The sequence below is a fragment of the Melozone crissalis genome, unplaced genomic scaffold, assembly GCF_028551555.1.
Source record: "Melozone crissalis strain CALT ecotype California unplaced genomic scaffold, PUWL_Pcris_2 ptg000004l_1, whole genome shotgun sequence".
NCBI lineage: Eukaryota > Metazoa > Chordata > Aves > Passeriformes > Passerellidae > Melozone > Melozone crissalis.
Window position 1 is genome coordinate 6,456,517 of NW_026535782.1, and position 20,227 is coordinate 6,476,743.

The following is a 20,227-nucleotide window of genomic DNA, read 5'->3' on the forward strand; positions in this document are numbered from 1 at the left end:
TTAGGAAGCTAGTGAAGAAATTCAAATACTATTTTCAGGATTGGATAGTTAATGTTCTTTATTACAGTTTAAGCAAGAAGAGTTGAAATCAATATAAATTATTTCTAAGCAAATAGCAGTGCAATAGAGAAGCATTTAGGTTAGTTATAAATATTTTTCCTTGTGTTAAAATTAGTGATTTTTAGATGGAAACTGATGATTCAAACGTTTCAAAAGTACAATTTTTTGAATACGGCTAAAATGTATTCAACTGTTTAAAACTCTACTTGTAGGAAAAGAGCTGCTTCCTTATTTGAGATATTCAGCAATTACACTGTAATATTTGAGTTCTAATTTTATACTGTTCTAAATTCAAAAGGAATGCATAAGACTGTTTCAATTAGATGTAGACTTACAGCACATAAAAGTTGTACCATTTCCTTATAATATTTCTGTAGAAGTAAGTTCCTGTAATGTGAACATAAAGCAAGAAGACAGAAGTTTCAGACATGAAGTAGGTAAACGTGTCATTGTAAAGCTGATGTACTTGGGGATAATTTACATGAACAGTGAGTACCCATTGTGCACCAAAGCCCCCAGCTGTGTTACCATCCATCCCCTGGTGTGAGAGCCTTGTCCAGGTGCGCTCACTGAAGGGTTGACATGGCTTTCTGCAGCAGCTGAACCATTATGGGATAGACTGGTGCAAACTCCTTTCCCTCTCTTGTTCTCACCGACTGAACATAAGCTTCCAGTGCACCACTAAAAAAAAAAAAAAAAAAAAAAAAGAAGTAGCTAAAGCAATTAAGTAGTGTAAATTCAGGATCTGCAACAGAAATTAATTGCCTTCTTCCCTCCTGCAAAATTTTCCTCAGATGGTCCTACTTGTCTGAGGAAGGAAGTGAACACGGAAGGCATTGCAAAGCTCTATATAATTGTTCCATGATCTTCATCTCCTTTCTTGCATGTTTGAGGAGCAAACAAGTTAACATTTAAATAAGCAGCAGCATGTTGCAGATGGCTTGAAATGACAGCTCTGACGCACAGACTCAGTGCTGCACTGGTAACCTTTAGAGAGGGAGAGAATAATCTCCAGCTGCTGCAGACGCTGAGAGTGCAACTTGCAGCAGGAAAGGTGGGGGCACTGGTGAACCCCCACCAGGCCCTGAGGAGGTTCCTGGCACTGCCTTTGGAACTCCCATCTTGGTCCTCAAGCAATGCTGCACTAACCCCAGAGAGGGCTTGGGCAAGGCACGGCCTGGCTCTCTTACACATTGTCACAGGATGTCACACATGGAGTCATCATGTGGGAACTGCACAAATAAACATTGCACAGCTAAAAGGGGCGACTGTGGTGATGCTTTACAACACAGGGTCACCTTTCAGCCAACATTCTAGCACACAGTATTGTTGAATGACAGCATATTTGTAAAACAAACACTGTAAGTGCTCATCTGTTGAGGTTCCAACTTACTAATTCATTAAGTAGGCCAAGCTATCGCTGCCACACTTAAATACAGCTTTGAATATAATTTTCTTCTCCCTTTCTTCTTCTATTTCTTCATTGAACTGATATAATCATCTTGGAGTTTCCTTCTAAAATTCACTTATATTTGTGCTATTTACAGCAAAACTGCGACATTAAGAAAATGCACAAACAACAGACCCCATTTCACATGGAGACTAATAGAGCTCCTGGTATGTGGCTGTTCCTTTTCTAATACAGATTGTCACCACAGTGCTTCCAGTCCCCAGGGTCACTGAGCAGGGAGTGGGTCTGGGTTTTGTCTCCTGCCTTCCTTTCTGGGAGTGCAGGATGCACCAGCACAGCTGCTCTGCCAGCCAGGGAGCCCGCTGGCTTTTGGTTACATGGCAGGAACATTCCCAGTCCCACTGGGAGAAGGCAGATGGTTCTTGTGCACATCTGGTGAAGGGGTGGGGGGGGCACAGGGGTCAAGGGAGACGGTAACACAGAGCAACCACAAAGCTGTGCCTATAAATACACACCCACTGCTGTAGGATGGTGGGCTGTGCAGGCAGACTGTATTTATGTTTGCTGCTCCTTCCAACAAACAAGCCTTTGGTGGAACCCTGCGTTCCTGCACGAAGAGTTCACGGATTGGAAGGCAGCACTGCTCCCTGGTACGTGCCTGCTGGCAGCAGCAGGCAGTGAATCAGGCAAGGCTTAAGGAAAGGAAAGCAAAAGGACTGAAGAGTGATATTCAGCCCATGTTTCACACACAGAGGCTTCTCCTGGCGTAAGATGGTAAGAGAGGAGCAGCCAAGACCCCTGTGTGATGCTGCAGCCCTGGGAAACCTCAGATGAGCCCACCAAACCTGACAAAGCAGAGGAGATGGTAGGAAGATGCAGGGTCACAGTACACTTGGGTGCCTGTGAGTAAAGCTGCTGCTACCTCAGCAAGGGCTTGGCCCTTCCTCAATAATTTGTGCCAGAGCGTGGCTGGGAATTTCCAGCAGAGTTCATTTATCAGCAAGTGGAAGATGCTCCTGAGGCCAAGAGCCTGTGCTCAGGTCCTCTGGAGAGAGGAGTCTGAGCTTTGGGCTCCTGCAAGCCAATGACAGCCCTGGCAGCCCTGCCCCACGAGCTGGTCCTGGGGCTGCTGCCACTCCTGCCAGCACTGATCCGTCAGCCTCGCTGGCAGGGAGCACCAGGAGGAGCTGCCTGTCCCCCCTGCAGCACCAGGAGGAGCTGCCCGTCCCCACCTGCAGCACCAGGAGGAGCTGCCTGTCCCCACCTGCAGCCCCTGCCATGGAGTTTGACAGGGAGAGAGTGAAATGTGCAGCTGTGCAACCAAAGAACCAGAGGCAGCTTCACCTCTGAGCACAGGGTGGGACTGGAACAGCACTGCACCAGGGAATTCCCATCACAGCTCCCCATGTCCCATGCAGCATCCAGACTCACAGTCCCTCTTTGCTGAAGCCCAGGACGTGCTGTCTGGGAGGAGACCAAAGAAAGATGGACTGGATGACTGGAGAGTTGAGATCCTTCAGAAAAATAAAGATACTGAGCACAGAAACAGTTCCTCATGCTGGCCTTGGTGCACTTGAGAGCTCTTAAATTTTGATAACAACTTCCTTGTGAGCTACTGCTGAGGGGTCCACAGCAGGTACAAATACACTGTAAGGAATCACTTTGAATTTTTTGCACAGCAACAAACCACAACAGACAAGGAATCTGTTACAGGCAGAAAGACAGGGAAAGAATATTTATTTTATCTAGCTAAAGTAAACCTGACATTTTGCACATGGTCAGCTCTCTGAAAAGCTTCAGCCTGCTCCTTCCCAATGGTCCCTGGGGAGCAGCACAGGGTCTACAGTGAAAAAGGCAACTAAAACACTGCTTGCTGCAGCTACAAAGTGCTTTTGGTGCAGCTCACTTCATTCCCAGCAAAGGCCATCAGCATCATGAACTGCAGAGAGATTAGGCACATCCACAGGTTTATTTTAAATCCCAAGATTTAGAGAGAAAAACTGGGGGAATGGGACAGCAGGAAATTGTGCTTTTTAGAGAAACTGGCCTCTTGTAGCAATGAGGGACCCACATGTAATGAGCAGACTGAGCAGCAGGTAGGAGATGCAGGCAGGAAAGGGTCAAGGATGACATCAAGGATGCCATCCTGATGAGTGGAGATGCTTCAGAAGAGTCTGAAATGTCTCACATTTCCACTCAGGTCAACACTCAAGTGCTCTGGTCAGCAGTAATTGTTAGACATGTTAGATGTTTATTAGCTGCTACAAAGAATTGTCCCTTGTTTTAAAAGGACAGCTGAGGAACTCCTGTGAGTTTTACTGTAACTGTCATTTATCTTGATAAATCTCTCCCCTTCCACTCAGCAGTATCCCTGTCTTTTCCATCCTATACACTCTTCAAAGTCTTGGTGAAGTTGTGGGTTGGCATCATTACCCAGATGGTAGCACTGCTATCCCTTAACTGATTTATTTCCTTGCTTTGAAAAAGCTCTTGAAAAAGATTACAGAGATAACCAGATAGATGAAAGGCAGAAGCTTTACCCTAAAAGCAGCACCCAAAACCACTCAATGTGAGCCCTTGATAATCCTTTGCCAGACTGTTATTCCCATCAGATCAAACAAGATGGAATGAGATTTAGGCTATGCTAAGTGCCATACTGCAGTATTACAGTCCCACTGTCACACCTCTAGCAGCTTTTATCTTTTTTCCTTCTCTCCTGCCCCAAAAGAATCTGATTTAACTCGCAAAACCAACTCCAGAGGCAGCTAAAAGGAGTTTTGCAGGTCCCTTCTGCTGCACTTGCTCTTTTACTGTGGCTTTGCTTGCATTGTTTCAGAGATGGAGTCAAACTTCACAAACATAAGCAACCTGAGAGCATCACAACTCTTACCCACTCCAATCAGTAATGTCAATACTCTAAGGTGAATTCTCAGGCATTTTTCTAGAACAGACCTTTTACAGCTTTACACTAAACAATGAAGACAAAAGCTTTCTGAATACTCCAACTGCATTCACTATTTTCTTGTGTCCCACACCTGCATCTCCAATAGAAGTATTTAAACATTCTGAAGCTGAATGTTTTTGTTTTAAAAAACAAAATGTCACTATTCATGTTTCATAATGTCACTATTTCACCTGAAACAGTGAAAGAGCAGTGTCTGTGATAAAGCAAAGTGGCCTGAGAACTCCCTGTGCCCACCAGGGCAGGCTGGGAGCCGGCTCCACACAGGCAGGTGCAGGAAAGCAGCCAAGGGGAGGATGAGAAGCTGCTGCAGCTGCTGAAGGCTGCGAGCAAAGAGGCAGCCACGGGCACCTGGGGCTCCACACCCACCAGGGGACAAGGGAATCAACGTCAAGCTCAGAAAACTCCTTTGCATTGCTGCCTGTGTGAATGACACCACAGAGGCAGGCCATGAAGTCTGTCCATTCCTGGTAGGAAAGGTCCAGGTAGCAAAATGGCACAAATCACAAATCCAGGGAGGAAAGTTGTTTGGAGTCCAGAGAGTAATGGTGAGGTTGCTCCAGAGTGAGAGGGAGGAATGGGCTGGAAGAGGTGACTAAAAGCACCAATGGTCATAGAGTAGACATGGTTCCAGAAGCTCATTTGGGATGGGAATTTTGTCAACAAGGCTTCAGGGACTGCAGCATACAGAACACGGACAGTGCAGGAAGTTGCTTGTGGCAAAGCAAGATGATTGCTGCTGCATGCAGCCAGACTTCAGTGCAGGCTGCCTGAGCTGGGCAACTTGGAACATCACAGGAGCTGCTGGGAAGCCTACCTGACTCTAATCTGGGGAGATAAATGAATTCAGGGGCTTTGTTAACACTTGAAATGCAGAATTTTCCACGACATTTTGGTAAACTTTAGCAGTACTAGCTCAAATGAGCTTTTGTTAACTATGCTGGCAGTACAGGAATCAATTCAGATGCATCAGTTTAGCATTAAAATCTTGTCCTTAGAAAGGCAGGCTCACTCCTGTTGAGGACACTGCAAAAACACCAGTGCCAAAGTAGTTGTGGAAAAATAAAAAGCCCTATGGGTGAAAGCAGTATCATGAAGTCTCCAGCACAGAGGAGATCACAGCTGTTGTCATATGGAAAGATGTAACATATATCTGTATTATTGTTTTTAAGATGGAAGAAACCCAGTTTATGTAATATACAAAACATAATCTTGAAGGGATTAGACTAAATAATGCCCTAAATTCAGCATCTTCTAGTCTAATAAAGGACATAAAACCTGTTCAGCAATCTGTTTCTATTTTAAAAGATAAGCTATGGTATACATTACAAATACTGTTTGTAAAAGAGAGCTATGGAAGGAGGGTTGGTGGGATGATCTGCATATATTAATGCTTCATTAAAAATGCCATAAGAAGTAAGGAAAAAAAAAGCCCTAAGTTTAAGATGCCCTCCCACATAAGGAAAAGGATTTTAAAGCACTTATTAAATTACTTCACTTGCATGAGCAAAACCATGAGCTTTCTTGGAAATCAGGACAAGCTGATTATATAAGACCCTGATAGTTCTTCTTTAAAATATTATTTGAACCCATGAAGATTTATATCTAGAGTGAAAAGGGAAAAAAAAGTATGATTTGGGTTGTGGTTCTTAAGGGATCTTAATGTGGATCCCTTACAATGACTCTAATTAATTAATCTTATATGGAATTATGAATCCTAGTGCTACCCTCCTGGGCTCTGCCTTTGGTCAAACGGAGTCAGATTTCCATGCTGAGCTTCAGAAGAGGCAGGGATCCTCTTTCTGCTGAGCACTGGGACTGCACCCCTGTCCTGATCCATCAGCAGGGCAGCTGCATGATGCTGGGCCAGACTTTTCTTTAGTATTTTGGTAAAAGTCTCTTTGCTCTGCAAACCTTGGGGCAAAGCATAAAACGGAAAATCTGCTGTGTACGAGCACATCTGTGCGACACGAGGTCTATTTAACCCAGTGCTATAAAAATGACTGTAAAAACAAACAGTAAAACCTCCAGCAGCATCACCTGTAGGACAAGAGAGGAGCAGGAGACATCTCTGGTTGTTGCTGCCTGCCTGAGTGCCCCAGAGTTTGTGCCTGGCTGGCAGCGCTGCAGCCCCGCCGGGTGTGCTCCTGCCCCTCCTGTGCTCCTGCAGATCTGAGCCCAGCACACAGCTCTGTCAGCCGGGCTGAGCCCAGCACACAGCTCTGCCCAGCCAGGCTGAGCCCAGCACACAGCTCTGCCCACCAAGCTGAGCCCAGGACACAGCTCTGCCCACCAGGCTGAGCCCAGGGCACAGCTCTGTCAGCCAGGCTGAGCCCAGCACACAGCTCTGCCCAGCCAGGCTGAGCCCAGGGCACAGCTCTGCCCGCCAGGCTGAGCCCAGCACAGATGGGGCTCTCATGGTGCTCCCCAAGCTGCCATTTGTCCCTGCCCCAGGCAGATGAGTGGGGAGAGCAACTCCCCAGCTCAGGACAGCTGCTCCTTATGGAAATGAACCCTTCACTGGGCCTGGCTTTCAACTCTGCTTCAGCAAGGGTGAGCTTGAATAAGGGGAGTTAAAACACTCTAATGGTAAAGGTGAGAATTTGGCCCTTGAATGGATGAACTATCCTTCAGGCTGGCTCAAATTCTGTCAAGTCTAACAGGCCTTCTTTTATGGAAGAAAAATTGAGTTTTCAAGCTTAATTTAAAAAGAAAAAGAAAAAAATTGCCCTGACCAGGCAATTGCTCCTTTCAACACAATCCCTGCTCAGGAAGGACACCTGCAGCAGGGTCATCTCACCTAACTTTAAATGTCTGCAGGGCAGCTGGCTGCCTGGGAGAGCTCCTGTGTCCCAACCCACACTCCATTCACTGAACAGAGAAAATGGGAGCTTTCAGGACACAATGCAACTGACCTATTTTAGGTACCTGCTTCAGGATGAGATGAATCAGCCCCAGCAGCGCCTGTTTCTCTCTGTTGTCTATAAAGGGAGTCTGGCAAATATACCTCTGGCCAGGTAAATACCACCCCCATGCTGAACTCAAGCAGAAGGAAATGCACAAAAATGCTCAGAATGGGACTAATTCATACCATTCACACCACGTTGCAAGCAAAGCATTTAAGACCTACAGAGCGGAAGCAGCACTCCAATTAGCTTTAATGTGAGCCTAGAAGGATCCTGGTAACACAAGGAAATTAATATCTAGGCAGCAGGTCCCTAGAGTAATTGCACACTTGTTACAAAAGGAAGTTGCACAAAATTACCATTTGCAAGGCTGCAGCAAACAAAAAGAGAATATTTTGATGTAGGGCAGTGCAGGGATCTGAGGGCTCCAAACATCCAAAGTTCAACTCACACAGCTGAGCAACTACAGGTGGAAAAAGCCTGAGGAGGGTGACTGATAGAAGAGCAAGAGGCCTGCAGCTCAACTTGGGTTCATATGAGACACACAAAGAGCTGGCTCAGAAATGTTCCAATAGAGTATTAAAGAAAATATGAGTGATTCATGGTCATACTAGTGACTGATGTCTGCTTGCCTGCCTTACATATGGATAACCAGCCATGAAAAATGAATAAAGGATTCAGTGAAAGGATTGAAAGGAAAACTTAAGTATTCCAGCTTTGCTACTTGGTCTAATGGATGACACTGTCTCAGCCTAAAAGCCTCATCCCAAGGTTTGCTCCTTAATACCTCCATGGTTAGAACAATTTATCATTGTCTGAACATGACCACCAGCACGCCCATTAACTGAATCAGTCAGGATGAAATTTAATTGCAGACAAAAATGTGTTGTAGTTTAAGGATGGCATTTTCAAACTTGGGAAAACAAATTGAAGAGAAAAAATCCCACCAGTTTCAAATGACTTGCATTCCCTGCTTTCCCTACTATATCTGAGATTCAACAACCTAATCAAAATATTCATAGCTGATTACATATACACCTATCACCTATGTCCCTGTAATTCAGTGTCATGGCTTGAGATTCAAGAAAAGCTGGTTTTGTAGACAAACTAGACTAATCACAAGTATGATTTTCAAAAAATACACATAGGAAGAGACACAGTTTGTATTTTAATATTTCAGAAATAAATCCTAGAAATATCTACTGGTGATCAACTAGTATCTTCTTAACTGGCCTGATCACTACATGGGACTGTGTGGTGCTATCAGCTTCAGGAAATTTAAATATTTATAGCAGACTCCTCTTGGCTGCTTTAGAAGTGTGGACAGAAAACAGTTGAATTTCTGAGGCACAATCACTGTTGGCTGGAGTGGAAAAGTCAGCTTTTACCACTCCAGCAAAAGCTGGCAACATCCATGCATGGTAGTTCAAGGACAGAGCTGGCTCCCAGGCCAGGTGGAGCCCAGTGCAGCCAGATGTGTCCCAGGTCACTGCTGTGGGGGACACCAAGGTCACTGAGAAGATGGCTGGAAAGTTTAGGGCCTTAGGAGCCAAATGATCATCTGAGTCTTGAATCCTGAGGATCCCCAGGTTGGTTTTGTCATGTTCATACAAATCTGCTGTCTGTAACATACTTCAAAACTTTGCTTGCTTTGAAAAACAAGACTCTTCATAACTTTTCCTAACATCTTAAGATGCAAAATAATATTTAGCTATGAAGTCATCTACCCTAGCAAGATTTCAAAAATCTGATGTAATTATTACTTTCTAAAGATCATGGGCTGATTTCCTGAAGAGTAACATTCCAGGTGTGTAACAAGGGTCTTCCAGTTTTAGATTTCTACCTACATTTACATTGGTTAAGCTTTCAGAGCTTCTCTTTCCTGATACAGATGACAGGACAGCTGCAGTCTTGACTTTCCAGCAGTTAGGAGAAGGGAGCAGTTTTGCAAAAACTCAGTATTAATTTAAGCCATCATTGTGCACAGTTTACTGTACAAGAGGATTATGTGCTCCTTCCAAAGGCACTGGAGAGTTTGAGCACACGGCAGTGGACAGGAGAGCTCAGTTTGTATTTCTGCCACTTTGCAACTCATCCCATGAGTGGAGAGAAGGTAATGGTATTTGTGATACATCCCCTGAGGCACATGATTTTTACTTTTCAAGAGCCCTAGTGTGCAGATAAGTTCCTGCCCCATTATCATAAATGCAGAGGAGAAAGAAGCCGGATTTTTACCGTATGAGAGCAAGCCTGTCTTTCTCAGCTGGATGATCATCGAGCCACTGGGAGTAGCGGGCAATGGACCACTCAGCCCTCTGGAACAGAGAAACACAAACACCAGTTACACAAAATGAAAAAAGGAAACAGACACACCAATTTCAGAATCACAGATGACATAAATGAAAGCCACATGAGGCTGTCAATACTGCAGTGATGCAGAATGAATTAAGAAATGAAAGACAATTAACAGGAATAGCCCAGTATTTTATTTGGGAGCTCAGAGGTCATCTCCTACACCAGCTCTTGGCACATTTCTGACAGGGTTTTTATCTAGATTTCCTGAATCTTACAAGAGAAGGATCCAGGCAATTTGCAGTCTGGGGAAAGGTCTGCAACTTCTACTACGAGCTGACAGAATAATAAAGAATTGGGAGTCTATTTAATATCAGGTTATTGTATCCCTACTATTAATCAATCAATCAATTTAGTAAAGCAATTATTATAATGCATTTACCACAATAAAAACAAAGGCAAAAATTATATAAAATATGCATTTTAATATTTTTAAACTAAAACAGCTAGGGCAAACTACAATGCTTGTTGCACCTTAGGACATCTGAAAATAAAAGACAGGTTGATCTTATTACCTGGAAGGGTGATTTTAGCTCCGGTGGTGCTCTTGTAAATAAGAACTGAAGAATAATGCTGAATGGAATAACCTCTCCCAGAGCTGGACTACTGGCAATATGCTCACTGGTCTGGAACAGCAGTGGTCTGGAAAAATGTAACAATACACTGATTAAATGAAGAAAAAGCTTATCTCATGAATTAGAAAAGTGCCTCTGTGTGGTGGCAATATTGTGTCAGGATAGAACCATTGAGTTTTTTGCCCCTACTCTGAATCTTGGATTTCCAACACAGGTCCAGTTTGCAAAAATTTAGGGCAGTTACCTATTGTAATTAAACAACAAAGGACCGTAAATTTTGTATTTCAGTGAAAACATTTAAGGTAACTATAGAATTCGCTGTCATACAGAAGATGTACTGAAAGCAATACAAAAAAGTACAATTTGGCCAACATTTGCATGACAAAGATTGTTAAATCATAGTTATACTCTGCATAAAATTTAAAAGAACTTTAATCTATTTCTAATTTGCAGGTGGGTGTTGCCAAAAAAGCTCTCAGTTCAATCAGAACTAACAGGAGGCAATAAATCAGTTTGAAATACAGTTTAGTCATCCTGTGACTGCTCCTCACCTGAATGACCTCAGCTGTCTGTAGGACTTGCCCAGGTCAGAGACTCGCCGACACAGCGGGGCTACTGCTAACTCCATCTACAAAAGCAAACAGTTCCATCTCAATTACATCCTCCCAAAACACAGCACCTGGCATTGAAGCAGCCTGTCTTTAAGCAATAATCCAAACTTACCGACTAAGTCAGTGACTTCTATCTGGAATTAAGACAAGAAACTCTTTTACTTTCATACTATGTTGCCCAAGCCAAGACTTCTGCCTTGTTCTTGGCAGCACAGGAAGCATTTTGTGACAAATGTCTCTACAGTCTGTGCATAACAACAGAAGGGGCCTCTGAGCTTTCTGAGACTAAAGCTTTGTTTCTTGCAGCAGGTTTATTTTGTTGGTGATGAGTTTTCTAATGAAGCACTTGTGTCAACCCCCCAAAAATCTGACTGCAGTCTGGGAAGAAAGCAAATCTAGGCAGGTCTCCACAAAGCACTGGTAAAGCAGTAAAACTGCAGGCATGTTTTAGCTGGGCACCCTTTCCTTTGGTGAAGGACAGGTTAAAATGATTCTTTCTTGAACAGTGGGTCCCAAATTTTGGGGCACAAAACCCATACAGATTAGATAGAAGGCAGCTGAGATCTATTGCCAAAGGGTCATATGGAATCATGGTTAAAGAGTAAGACCATTATTTTCATACTCTTGGGTTTCTGAGTTAGAGCAGCAATCTTTAAAACAAGCTTAAAACACTTTCTGTTGTTGAAGCATGGGAGTTCAGCTTTTTTGAAGAAGAGCCAGGTTTCACTTGGGTTTTTACATCTGAATACCATCACAGGCTCTTCATTAACAGTGAGGACACAGAAGTGAGAAAGAACTGTTTCCCTTCTGGATCCCAGACTGAATGAACATTACACAGCAAAATTTCAGTTAATGTGCACACCAATAAAAACACCATCACTTGCAAAACTCTGCAGGTAATTTTACTCAGACATGGCTTAAGTCTCTATTTTTTGCATTCCTGAAGTGTCAGCCAAATAAGGGATCAAGCTTTACTTTGTTTTTTTTAAAATCCCCAACTTGAAAGACTATTCAGACTTTGATTTACATATAATGCACAATTAAACTAAGTTTCAAAGGATGACAGCTAAAATAAATAACAGGATCAAAACCACCATACAATGAGTTTCTCTTGTAAGTAATATTGCTGAATGAGTTTCACGGTGTTTGTGATATGACACTATTTACAGTGAAGTCTTTAATACTATTTTATTGTTCTTTCCAGCTGCAGCATTTCCTCAGACAGAGATGGCTGCTGGGCCACCAGCTTCACCAAGAGCACATGATATGCTGGGGTTCCAGGATAAACAAGGAACAGGGTGCAGTGAACTATGATGCCATAGTTCATCTAAACCCAGAAGAACTTAAATTAGTGAATAATGCAAATCAAGCCTATATACTTCAGGCATCCCTCTTTAAAAGCAGGTGGCAGGATAGGAGTCATCTCACCTGCTTCTCAACATCTACAGGTTCTCTTCAAAGGCAGTGGCAGAAACAGCCACTCTTGTGGGGGTGATGCACCTTTCCCCAAGGTGGACACCTAACATAGGTCAGGTGGATCATGTTTGTAGGAGTAACCCCCTACATGACACTCAGGCAAAGCTGGGAAAGCCACAGGGTCCAACCCAAGCATCTTGGCTTTCCCTGCAGACCAGGAGAGGTGGGTAGCTCTGGAAAGCAATGGGGAGCTGTCCCATGCCACTGCCTGAGTCCAGCGACCTCTGTGTACCTGCCAATATCTGGCACTTCCAGGCCACTTGAAATCTGCATTTTATGGAGCTGGAAAGGAGAATAAAGTGAATAAAAAAATCCAGGACATAAGGAAATAAGGCCCCAGACCTGAGTAACAGACGGGCTTCCTCTTGCCTACTGCCCTTTTTGGTCCCCAAACCTTCAGGCCATGAAATGGCCCCTCTCTACCCCCTGAGGATGTGGTCACCTCTCCTGCAAGCAGGTGGGAGGTCAATGTCCCTGTGGCTCAGGAGCCAGCAGTGGCTGTGCTGAGTCTGCTGGCACAAGGGAGTGAGGGCAGGCTCCCAGGGAAGGCAGGCTCTGCAGGAACTGCTGCAGGGAGGGGCTCCAACTGCAATGAAGTTACAACAAGTTCAGCACGTTGCTCCCCAGGTGCCCCAGGAGCACAGGTGGGAACCAAGAGGCTGCTGTGCCACACAGGATCAGGGACAAGCAGCCAAAACAAGGAGCTAACCAAGTATGCCTTGCTGCATCATGATACAAGAACCCTACAGATCCTGAAAAACAAACAGGAGCAAGAGTCTGATTTCTCCAGAGCTTCGTTTCAGGCATCAGTGCTGGCTGGGGGCAGCTGGAAGGAACTGATATCCTGCAGGAGCTGGTGTCCCAGCTCTGGTGGGAGCTGTGGGCTTGTAGCTGGGAGGGACCAGGGAGAAGATAATTCCTTTAGGTTCTTTAGAGACTTTGGTAACAGGCACCAAACTGCCAGTCTGACTTGTGGAAACAGAGATGTGTAGATGAAACGGTACTCAAGGGGGGGAGGAAATAACAGCATAGCAAAATATAATTTTGCTTAATAAGTTTTAAAGGATTGTTTCGCTCCTGGAACATAATATGAAGAATGAGACATTAAGTGAAACTTTCCACAGCTTAACCAATTCCTTATTAAAACAAATTTAAATGAATTCTCTTGAATATACTTTGTAGTTTCCGTAAATTAAAATTTTTAGTCTTAAGTACTAAAGAAGAAAAATTACTTTGGAAAATTCTATTACTTCATCTTCAACCTTTATTCACTGTAGGAAATTATTAGTATTGCTAGAACTAGATGGATTTAATGGCAGCAGATGGTGGATTCGTGAAGTAATAGCTGCCAAAGAAAAATATTGTTTTTAAGCTTTGCAGCATACTATACTATCTCACATTGACTCATGAAGAGTGGGAATGAGCGATAACTAATGTGGTAAAAATGTACATAAACCACAGAAACTCTTTTTTTTAAAAACTTTACAATACTAGTCTTTGTGTTATAACTCAATCTCTCTCCAATAAACAATATAATTCACATAACAACTAAGATTGTTTTCTTCCCTTGAATTTTAGGTGTTTATCTGAGCCCAGTGACACAGTGGGATGCTACAGCATCCTTCTGCTGTCACAATCACTTCTGAGGCCACTGAGAGGGGTTTAGTGTCTGTGCTGAGCATTGTGCCAGCCCAGGAGCAAGTGCTGTGGAGGAAGCACTCTGCTGGAACAGCTGCTGTTTTCAAGGTGCTGGAATTGGGCAGAGAACTGAGCGTGCATCACTTCTGCTTGTGTTACCTGTCATCACCTGAAACGGCATCAACTGTTGATTCACACAGTGAGCTCTGCTGTAGCAGCCTCTGCTGTGATACACAGCCATCATTTCAAAGCCTGCCAGTGAGCTCTGACATCAGGGGATGCTTTTGGCTGCTGGCAGCCAGTATTTGTATTATCTGTGCAAGGCCTTTCACTCAGCCACCTCCCGTGGACTTTACATATAAAAGGGTAAGTAGTGTTTTCTGTTTCTTTTCCAAATTTCCCTTCCAAACTGCGGATTTGAAAATTCAAACATCCAGGTTAAATTCAGTGATAAGTCAGGTGTTCAAGCAGTAATTTGCAATCACAGAGGCTTGATGTGATATTATCATTAGCACAGAATCCAAGGGGAGCATTAGGAGATGAATGTGCTTGCCAAAAAGCAAGCAGCAGATAGAACAGAAGAAGGCCTAATGACTTGTTTCTTTTAGCTTTGTTCAAAAAGCTTTGCCATGATTTATTCATGCTGGTTTGCTATGCCTTGCAGGACACAGTGGCAGGCGCCTGCCCAACATATGCTTCTTTTCAATGGTTAATGCTATCTAAGCCCAAAAATGCAATATTATCTTTTCTTCTCATATGACTCTGCCATAGCCCATGGCTAGGTGGTCAATTATCTGTTGAACTATTCACTGGCTGGCCATATTGAAAAAAATACATCACATGCCTGGCTTCTCTAATTGGATTATGTTCAGCAACCCAAGGGTGAAGTTAATACGTAGTCTAGGTACAGATAATGCATATATATTGAAGGGTGCTTTTAAAAGCCCATAGTGAAGTTATTTTTTAGTGCCTATTGTTGTATTTTCAAGATCTCTCATTACTTAAACAGCTGTTTTTTCAGCTGGAAAATCTTAACATTAAATTTTTAGCAATTATATTTCCTCCTGGCCAAGATGAATTCCAAGTTTTTAAATGTTACCTCAAAATGTTTTTTTCTAGCCATTCACCAGGACAGGATGCTTTAGCAAGCAAGGGAGCAGAAGAGCTGAACTATTATCTGAAAGAAGCTGGCCTTGAAGGGATGTACAATTTGATTTCTCCCCCGTGCAGCAATTCCAAAACGGTTGCTGTTTAAGTAAATCTTTCAGCTGGAACACCTCTAAAATAACACACATCAGCAAATAATTCCCTCTTTCCAGGAAGATAATTAGCACTAAACATTAAATGTATTTTAGCTTTAGTAGTTTCTGTCTTTATGACTACAACTGTGATTACAGCATCCTGCTGCTCTCATTTCTCTGTAAGAAACTAGAAAGCAAATTTTTTAGGAAAAATTAGAAAAAGCGCTTTTACACTTGTATCATCATTGATACACTTGTTTGATCAAATGAGCAAATCTGTCTACATTTAAAAAAATCCAAATGCCTAATAATCCTGCCTTTTTTTAATGCCACATATTGAATCAGGAAACCAGATTCTGACCATAGTCTGGCCAGCAGGTAGGAACAATTCTTCTACACTAGAATTTAGCATTGTAAACTTCTACCATAAAAACACTTTTCTGGGAAAATTCAATAAACCCCAAATATTTTGCAGTAATTTTCTGAGAAAGACTTGAAGAATTAGTGGCAGCATTAACTGTACCCTATCAAAACACTCTGCCCACAGTACTGAACAAGGCAAAAAATCCCAACCATAAATCACACCTAGATAAGAAATACAGAAAAGCATATAGAGAAGAGTATCAACTCTAACAGGACCAATAAAAATAGTTCATTCTTTTCTGCATTTTCCAGCAATTCCATTGAGTTTTAGGAAGGCCTGAACTACAAGCCAGAATCCCAAATTGTGCCTAAGTGCTGTAACAACTCTGAACACCAAGCATGTAAAAAGGTCCTCTGGAGAAGAACTTGCACTCCCCAGAAACAGAAGTGTTGAAAACCATCAGGGCTTGCTGGCTTGCCTGCCTCCAGGAGAACATTTTTTTCAGTCTGACAAGTACTGAATTAAAAAGTGAAATTTGGCATTAAATATGTGAGTATTGAATTATGGGCACCTTGAAAATACAAAACCAAACAAAACAAGCTGATTTGGGTGTATACAGGAGTGAGCTGAAGAGTAATCTTGTGCAATTGCTTGCATAAAAACTGAAACTGAGAGCATGAAAAGAGCTGAACTCAGCCTGGAAATGTTTCTAATGAGACTCCCAAGGAACTGTGGCACTGATAACAACCTTGCAGTGCTGTGCACATTTCCTAGGGCTGGCAATGTTCCTGTAAGCACTGATTTACATGCAATCACATTAATGATATTCAGGCATATTTCAAGTCTATCATAGCTCTCTTTACAGCTGCCACAGCAGCACACACCTAGTCTCACTGCTGAGAAATCTGTAATGCACAGGGCAGCCAAATGCCATACTGACACTGCAAACAGGGTAAGACAGATAATTCAACAGAGTCACAGCAGTAATACCTAAGGTATGAGTAGCTGAGGCTCACTCCAGAAAATTGGCTGTTATGCACCTCAACAAACCCAGTTCTGAATGAAGAGAACGTGAAATTCATTTTCTCCCTTCTGTGTGGACACCTGTTGTTTTGAGGCAACTTATCAGTAAAACACGTTTTCAGTGCAAAAATTTTCAAATCAGACTCTCAGCCAAAGCTATTCTTGCTGAATATAAAGCAGCTGTAACTCTGTGAGTGCCCTGAAAGAATGTGAAGAAGCATGACATACCCAAAATCTGACGCAATCAAAGGTTATTGGATTCATTGCATGTGTGCTTATAATAAGAACTCAAATTAATCAAAGCTTCTGGACAGATTTCTGCCCAGGTCTTTTGCTTGCAAGCAACCCCAAAATACCAGAAGGGGTCTTTGATCTCAAAAGTAATTTCTGAGCAGGAACATGTAACCCTTTTTTGCATAGAGAAAATTCAAAATTACTTTACAAGACAGAAGACAAGTAAAAACAGTTTATAAACAAACCTCCTCCTACACACAGTATCTTTCCAGGCAGGTTGTTTCCATTGGGTTTGGCTTTAATCCAACAATGCAGTGCCTTTCTGGGACTGAAAAAAACCCTGCACATGGCACTTATGGCCATTTGGAAAAAATTTATCCTTCTCAGCAAGCCAGCAGCCCAGCTAAATACCTGCTCCCTGCCCTCCTCAGCCAAAAGCAGCAGCAACCTCCCCTAGTGCCCACTAAAGCTGCCCTTACACCCGGACTGCTGGCTGGGTCAGAGCAACAACCACCTTCGTGCCAGGCTCCCAGGAGCACATGCACAAAATCCACCAGGTTTTTGGGAGGAGCACACACATCCAAGAAAGCAAGGATATAAGGCAGTGTCCACTTACAAAATGTTTCAGTCCTTTTCCTTCTATCCTGAGCAAGAGGACAGAGTGTCCAGGCCCTTCTGGACACTGCAGCCCCTGTGCAGCCTGGGACACCCAGAGGAGCTGTGAGCAGAGATGCTCAAAGGCACAGAGGGAGCACTGAGCTGGCTCCTGCAGCTGCTTGGACATGGATTTCTTGTCTTAAGCCCATTTTTAAACAAGCCAAGACTCCGGTGCAATGTGAAGAAAAGAAAAACACAAGCCCCCAGATGCAGCAACAGTTGAAGGCAGGAGACAGGAATGAATGCAAACCCTTTTTTTTTATATACTGTGGCACAAAAGAAATCAGAATATTTATGTCTATACAGTTGTCCATTGAGAAGTTATACTCAGCACAATGGGGAAGACCATGCAAATTCCTCCACACTGTACAAAAACATGTTTTCATTTTTAATTTAAAAGGTAGTCCATGTCAGAGTGAGAAAAATCAGTGTTTAAAAACTTTTAACAAGTTATATTTTTAGATTATAACAGGTGCTTAGATCAGATGCTTTTACTGTACAACCAGGTGAAAATATTTTCCAAATTTATATGACTTACTTTAGCTAAAATTAGTATAAATTACAAAAATTATCTCTATTCCTTCCACAGGAAGAGTCAAGTGTCCTTTTTTTGCTTCCAATTTTATGCCATTGTCTTCAAAATAGAGAAGGGAATGGAACCTTCTCGCTGAAAGCAATTGAAAACTTCCCCTTCATTTCTGTGGTTAAGGGCTGATTTGCTATTTTTGAGTAATGAATAAAAAAATTTTATTCAGGAGTATGTAACTCACAGGCAAATGATACAAAGCAGCCAGAAGAAGGAGTGGAGGTGGCAGCAATTCCTCCCTCCCTGCCTTCCTCTCCTACCTCAGTTACCTACCAGCCAAAATCAGCACTCAGCATGCAGACAGCCGGTGCTAATTCCCTTTTCCACTTGGATAATAATAAATGGCAGCCTCAGATTGATCCGTGGATGCCTGATTCTTTGGCACATTAACCATACAGTGGTACTGCAGACAAATTAAATTTTGATATAGTAGATAACACAGACAGGTAATGGATATGAATCTAGCAATTTCTTTTGTGGTTTAGTCCTGCACAGGAGTTAAGCAAAGCTGAGATGCAGGTCAGTCAATCAGGTCACAAAGACAATCTCACAAGACAATTGCCCTTCTGTTTTTCATAGGGCAGCTCTTGCCCAGGATATTGATGTTTCTTTAGCTTGTCTCCTTCACTGCAAAGCAGCTGAGTTAGCCATTAACCACTGTGGGCATTGTGATATATAGAGTGATTAAGGAAGTGACACACCATATTCCATTAGAAGAGGGACAAAGAATGAAGTGAATGAATGGTGGCAAATGATGGACGTGCCACAGAGGTTGGCCCAGTGGGACAACATGCCAAGATGCAGCAGAATTTAAATGCAACAGTCCCCTGGACAGGAAGCTGTCAGACCTCCCTGAATGTGCCTTACAGCAATGAGGGATCTTCAATGACTTAGTGGATGCACTTCTCAGGATCCAGTATCTTATCAGAGAGGATGTTAGACCTGGAATGCACCAATCTCTACAACTGCCTGTTTACACCTCAATGGGGACAAAAGCATTGATACTTTCCAGTGAAATGACACCAAAAAGCAGAAACCAGCACTGAGGGTACCTGTGCAAAATCCGCTGCCAGGCGCATCTTCCCCCCTTCTCCGAGGGGCCTGATCAGACTGGCATGGCGAATGAAAAGCTCAATTGCTCTTTGAGCCATGGCTTCAGTGTTATCAAAGACAAAGTCAAAACACTCAAAATGCCTGAAGTAGTCGCTCATGACTCTTGCTATGAAACCCTGAAGCTCTTTCATGTAGAGAGAACAAGGGACATCTGGTTTTCCTGAGCTGGATAATGATCTGAAAAAAACAAGAGAAGAAAAAGAAATAGGGGCAGCTAAATTCATCTTTAAAAGACGAACAAAACCTATTCGATTCTTTTAAACTTTCTTCCTACCCCATCAAGTCATGGCATGAATTGTAGAGTCTCATTTCTACTCAGAATACAGAGCATGTAACTCTCTCTGAAACTATAGTCAGAAAATATGTCTTTATCAGCCATGCCCATGAAGAATTAAAAGACGAAACAAGAAATAAAAAGATAAAGGGCAACACCCCACTCCCTACCCAACCTGCAGAGCCTCCTTCAATTTGGAGCCTACACCTGAGATCCTAAATTTGTAAGTCCCAGTTGTTGATTCAAAACTCTAAAGGGGATCATAAAATATAAACATATGTCACAGGGTTACTAATTTAACCTGTCAATCCCAAACCTGTTCTCTTGTACAGAATAAGTCTCTGACATTCCTCCAAACCCAGGATTACAAAGTCAGTATTACAGAAGCAGTACAGAACCCCTAGATACAAACCAATCCTCTTTCTCTTTCTTTGACTGACAGTCAGGTCAAAGAGCACTTCCAAACTTAGAAGAACACACAGGGTATCTAATAAAACTTAGCCTTTGGCTGGAAACTGTTTGCCCACCTGGAGAGGTATTGTGCTACTGGTGCCAAAAGAAGGAAAGGGTAAAATGCTGTTAAAAAAAAAAATCAAAAGGAAAATTCAAAACGTCTCTGAAAATATAGTATTTTCAGTTAATTTTCAAGACAGAAAACAGGACAACTGATGATGGTGCAAGCAATGTCAGAACAGACATGACAACCAAAATAAAATTTAGGAAGGAAGTCTCAATTATACATCA

At 42.8% G+C, this 20,227-nt stretch overlaps 1 protein-coding gene across 1 annotated transcript in view; it reads right to left on the bottom strand.

Annotated features, from left to right (window-relative positions):
* Positions 1-40: 40 nt before the first annotated feature.
* COG5 (component of oligomeric golgi complex 5) overlaps positions 41-20,227 on the bottom strand; it is a 180,071-nt gene continuing 159,884 nt past the window's right edge. The window contains exons 18-22 of the mRNA XM_054275964.1: positions 19,149-19,386; positions 10,818-10,894; positions 10,207-10,333; positions 9,575-9,654; positions 41-741 (exon numbers count right to left, since the gene is read on the bottom strand). Coding sequence (XP_054131939.1) covers positions 627-741; positions 9,575-9,654; positions 10,207-10,333; positions 10,818-10,894; positions 19,149-19,386 — 637 coding nt within the window. The 3' untranslated portion in view covers positions 41-626. The remainder of the gene's footprint in view (positions 742-9,574; positions 9,655-10,206; positions 10,334-10,817; positions 10,895-19,148; positions 19,387-20,227) is intronic.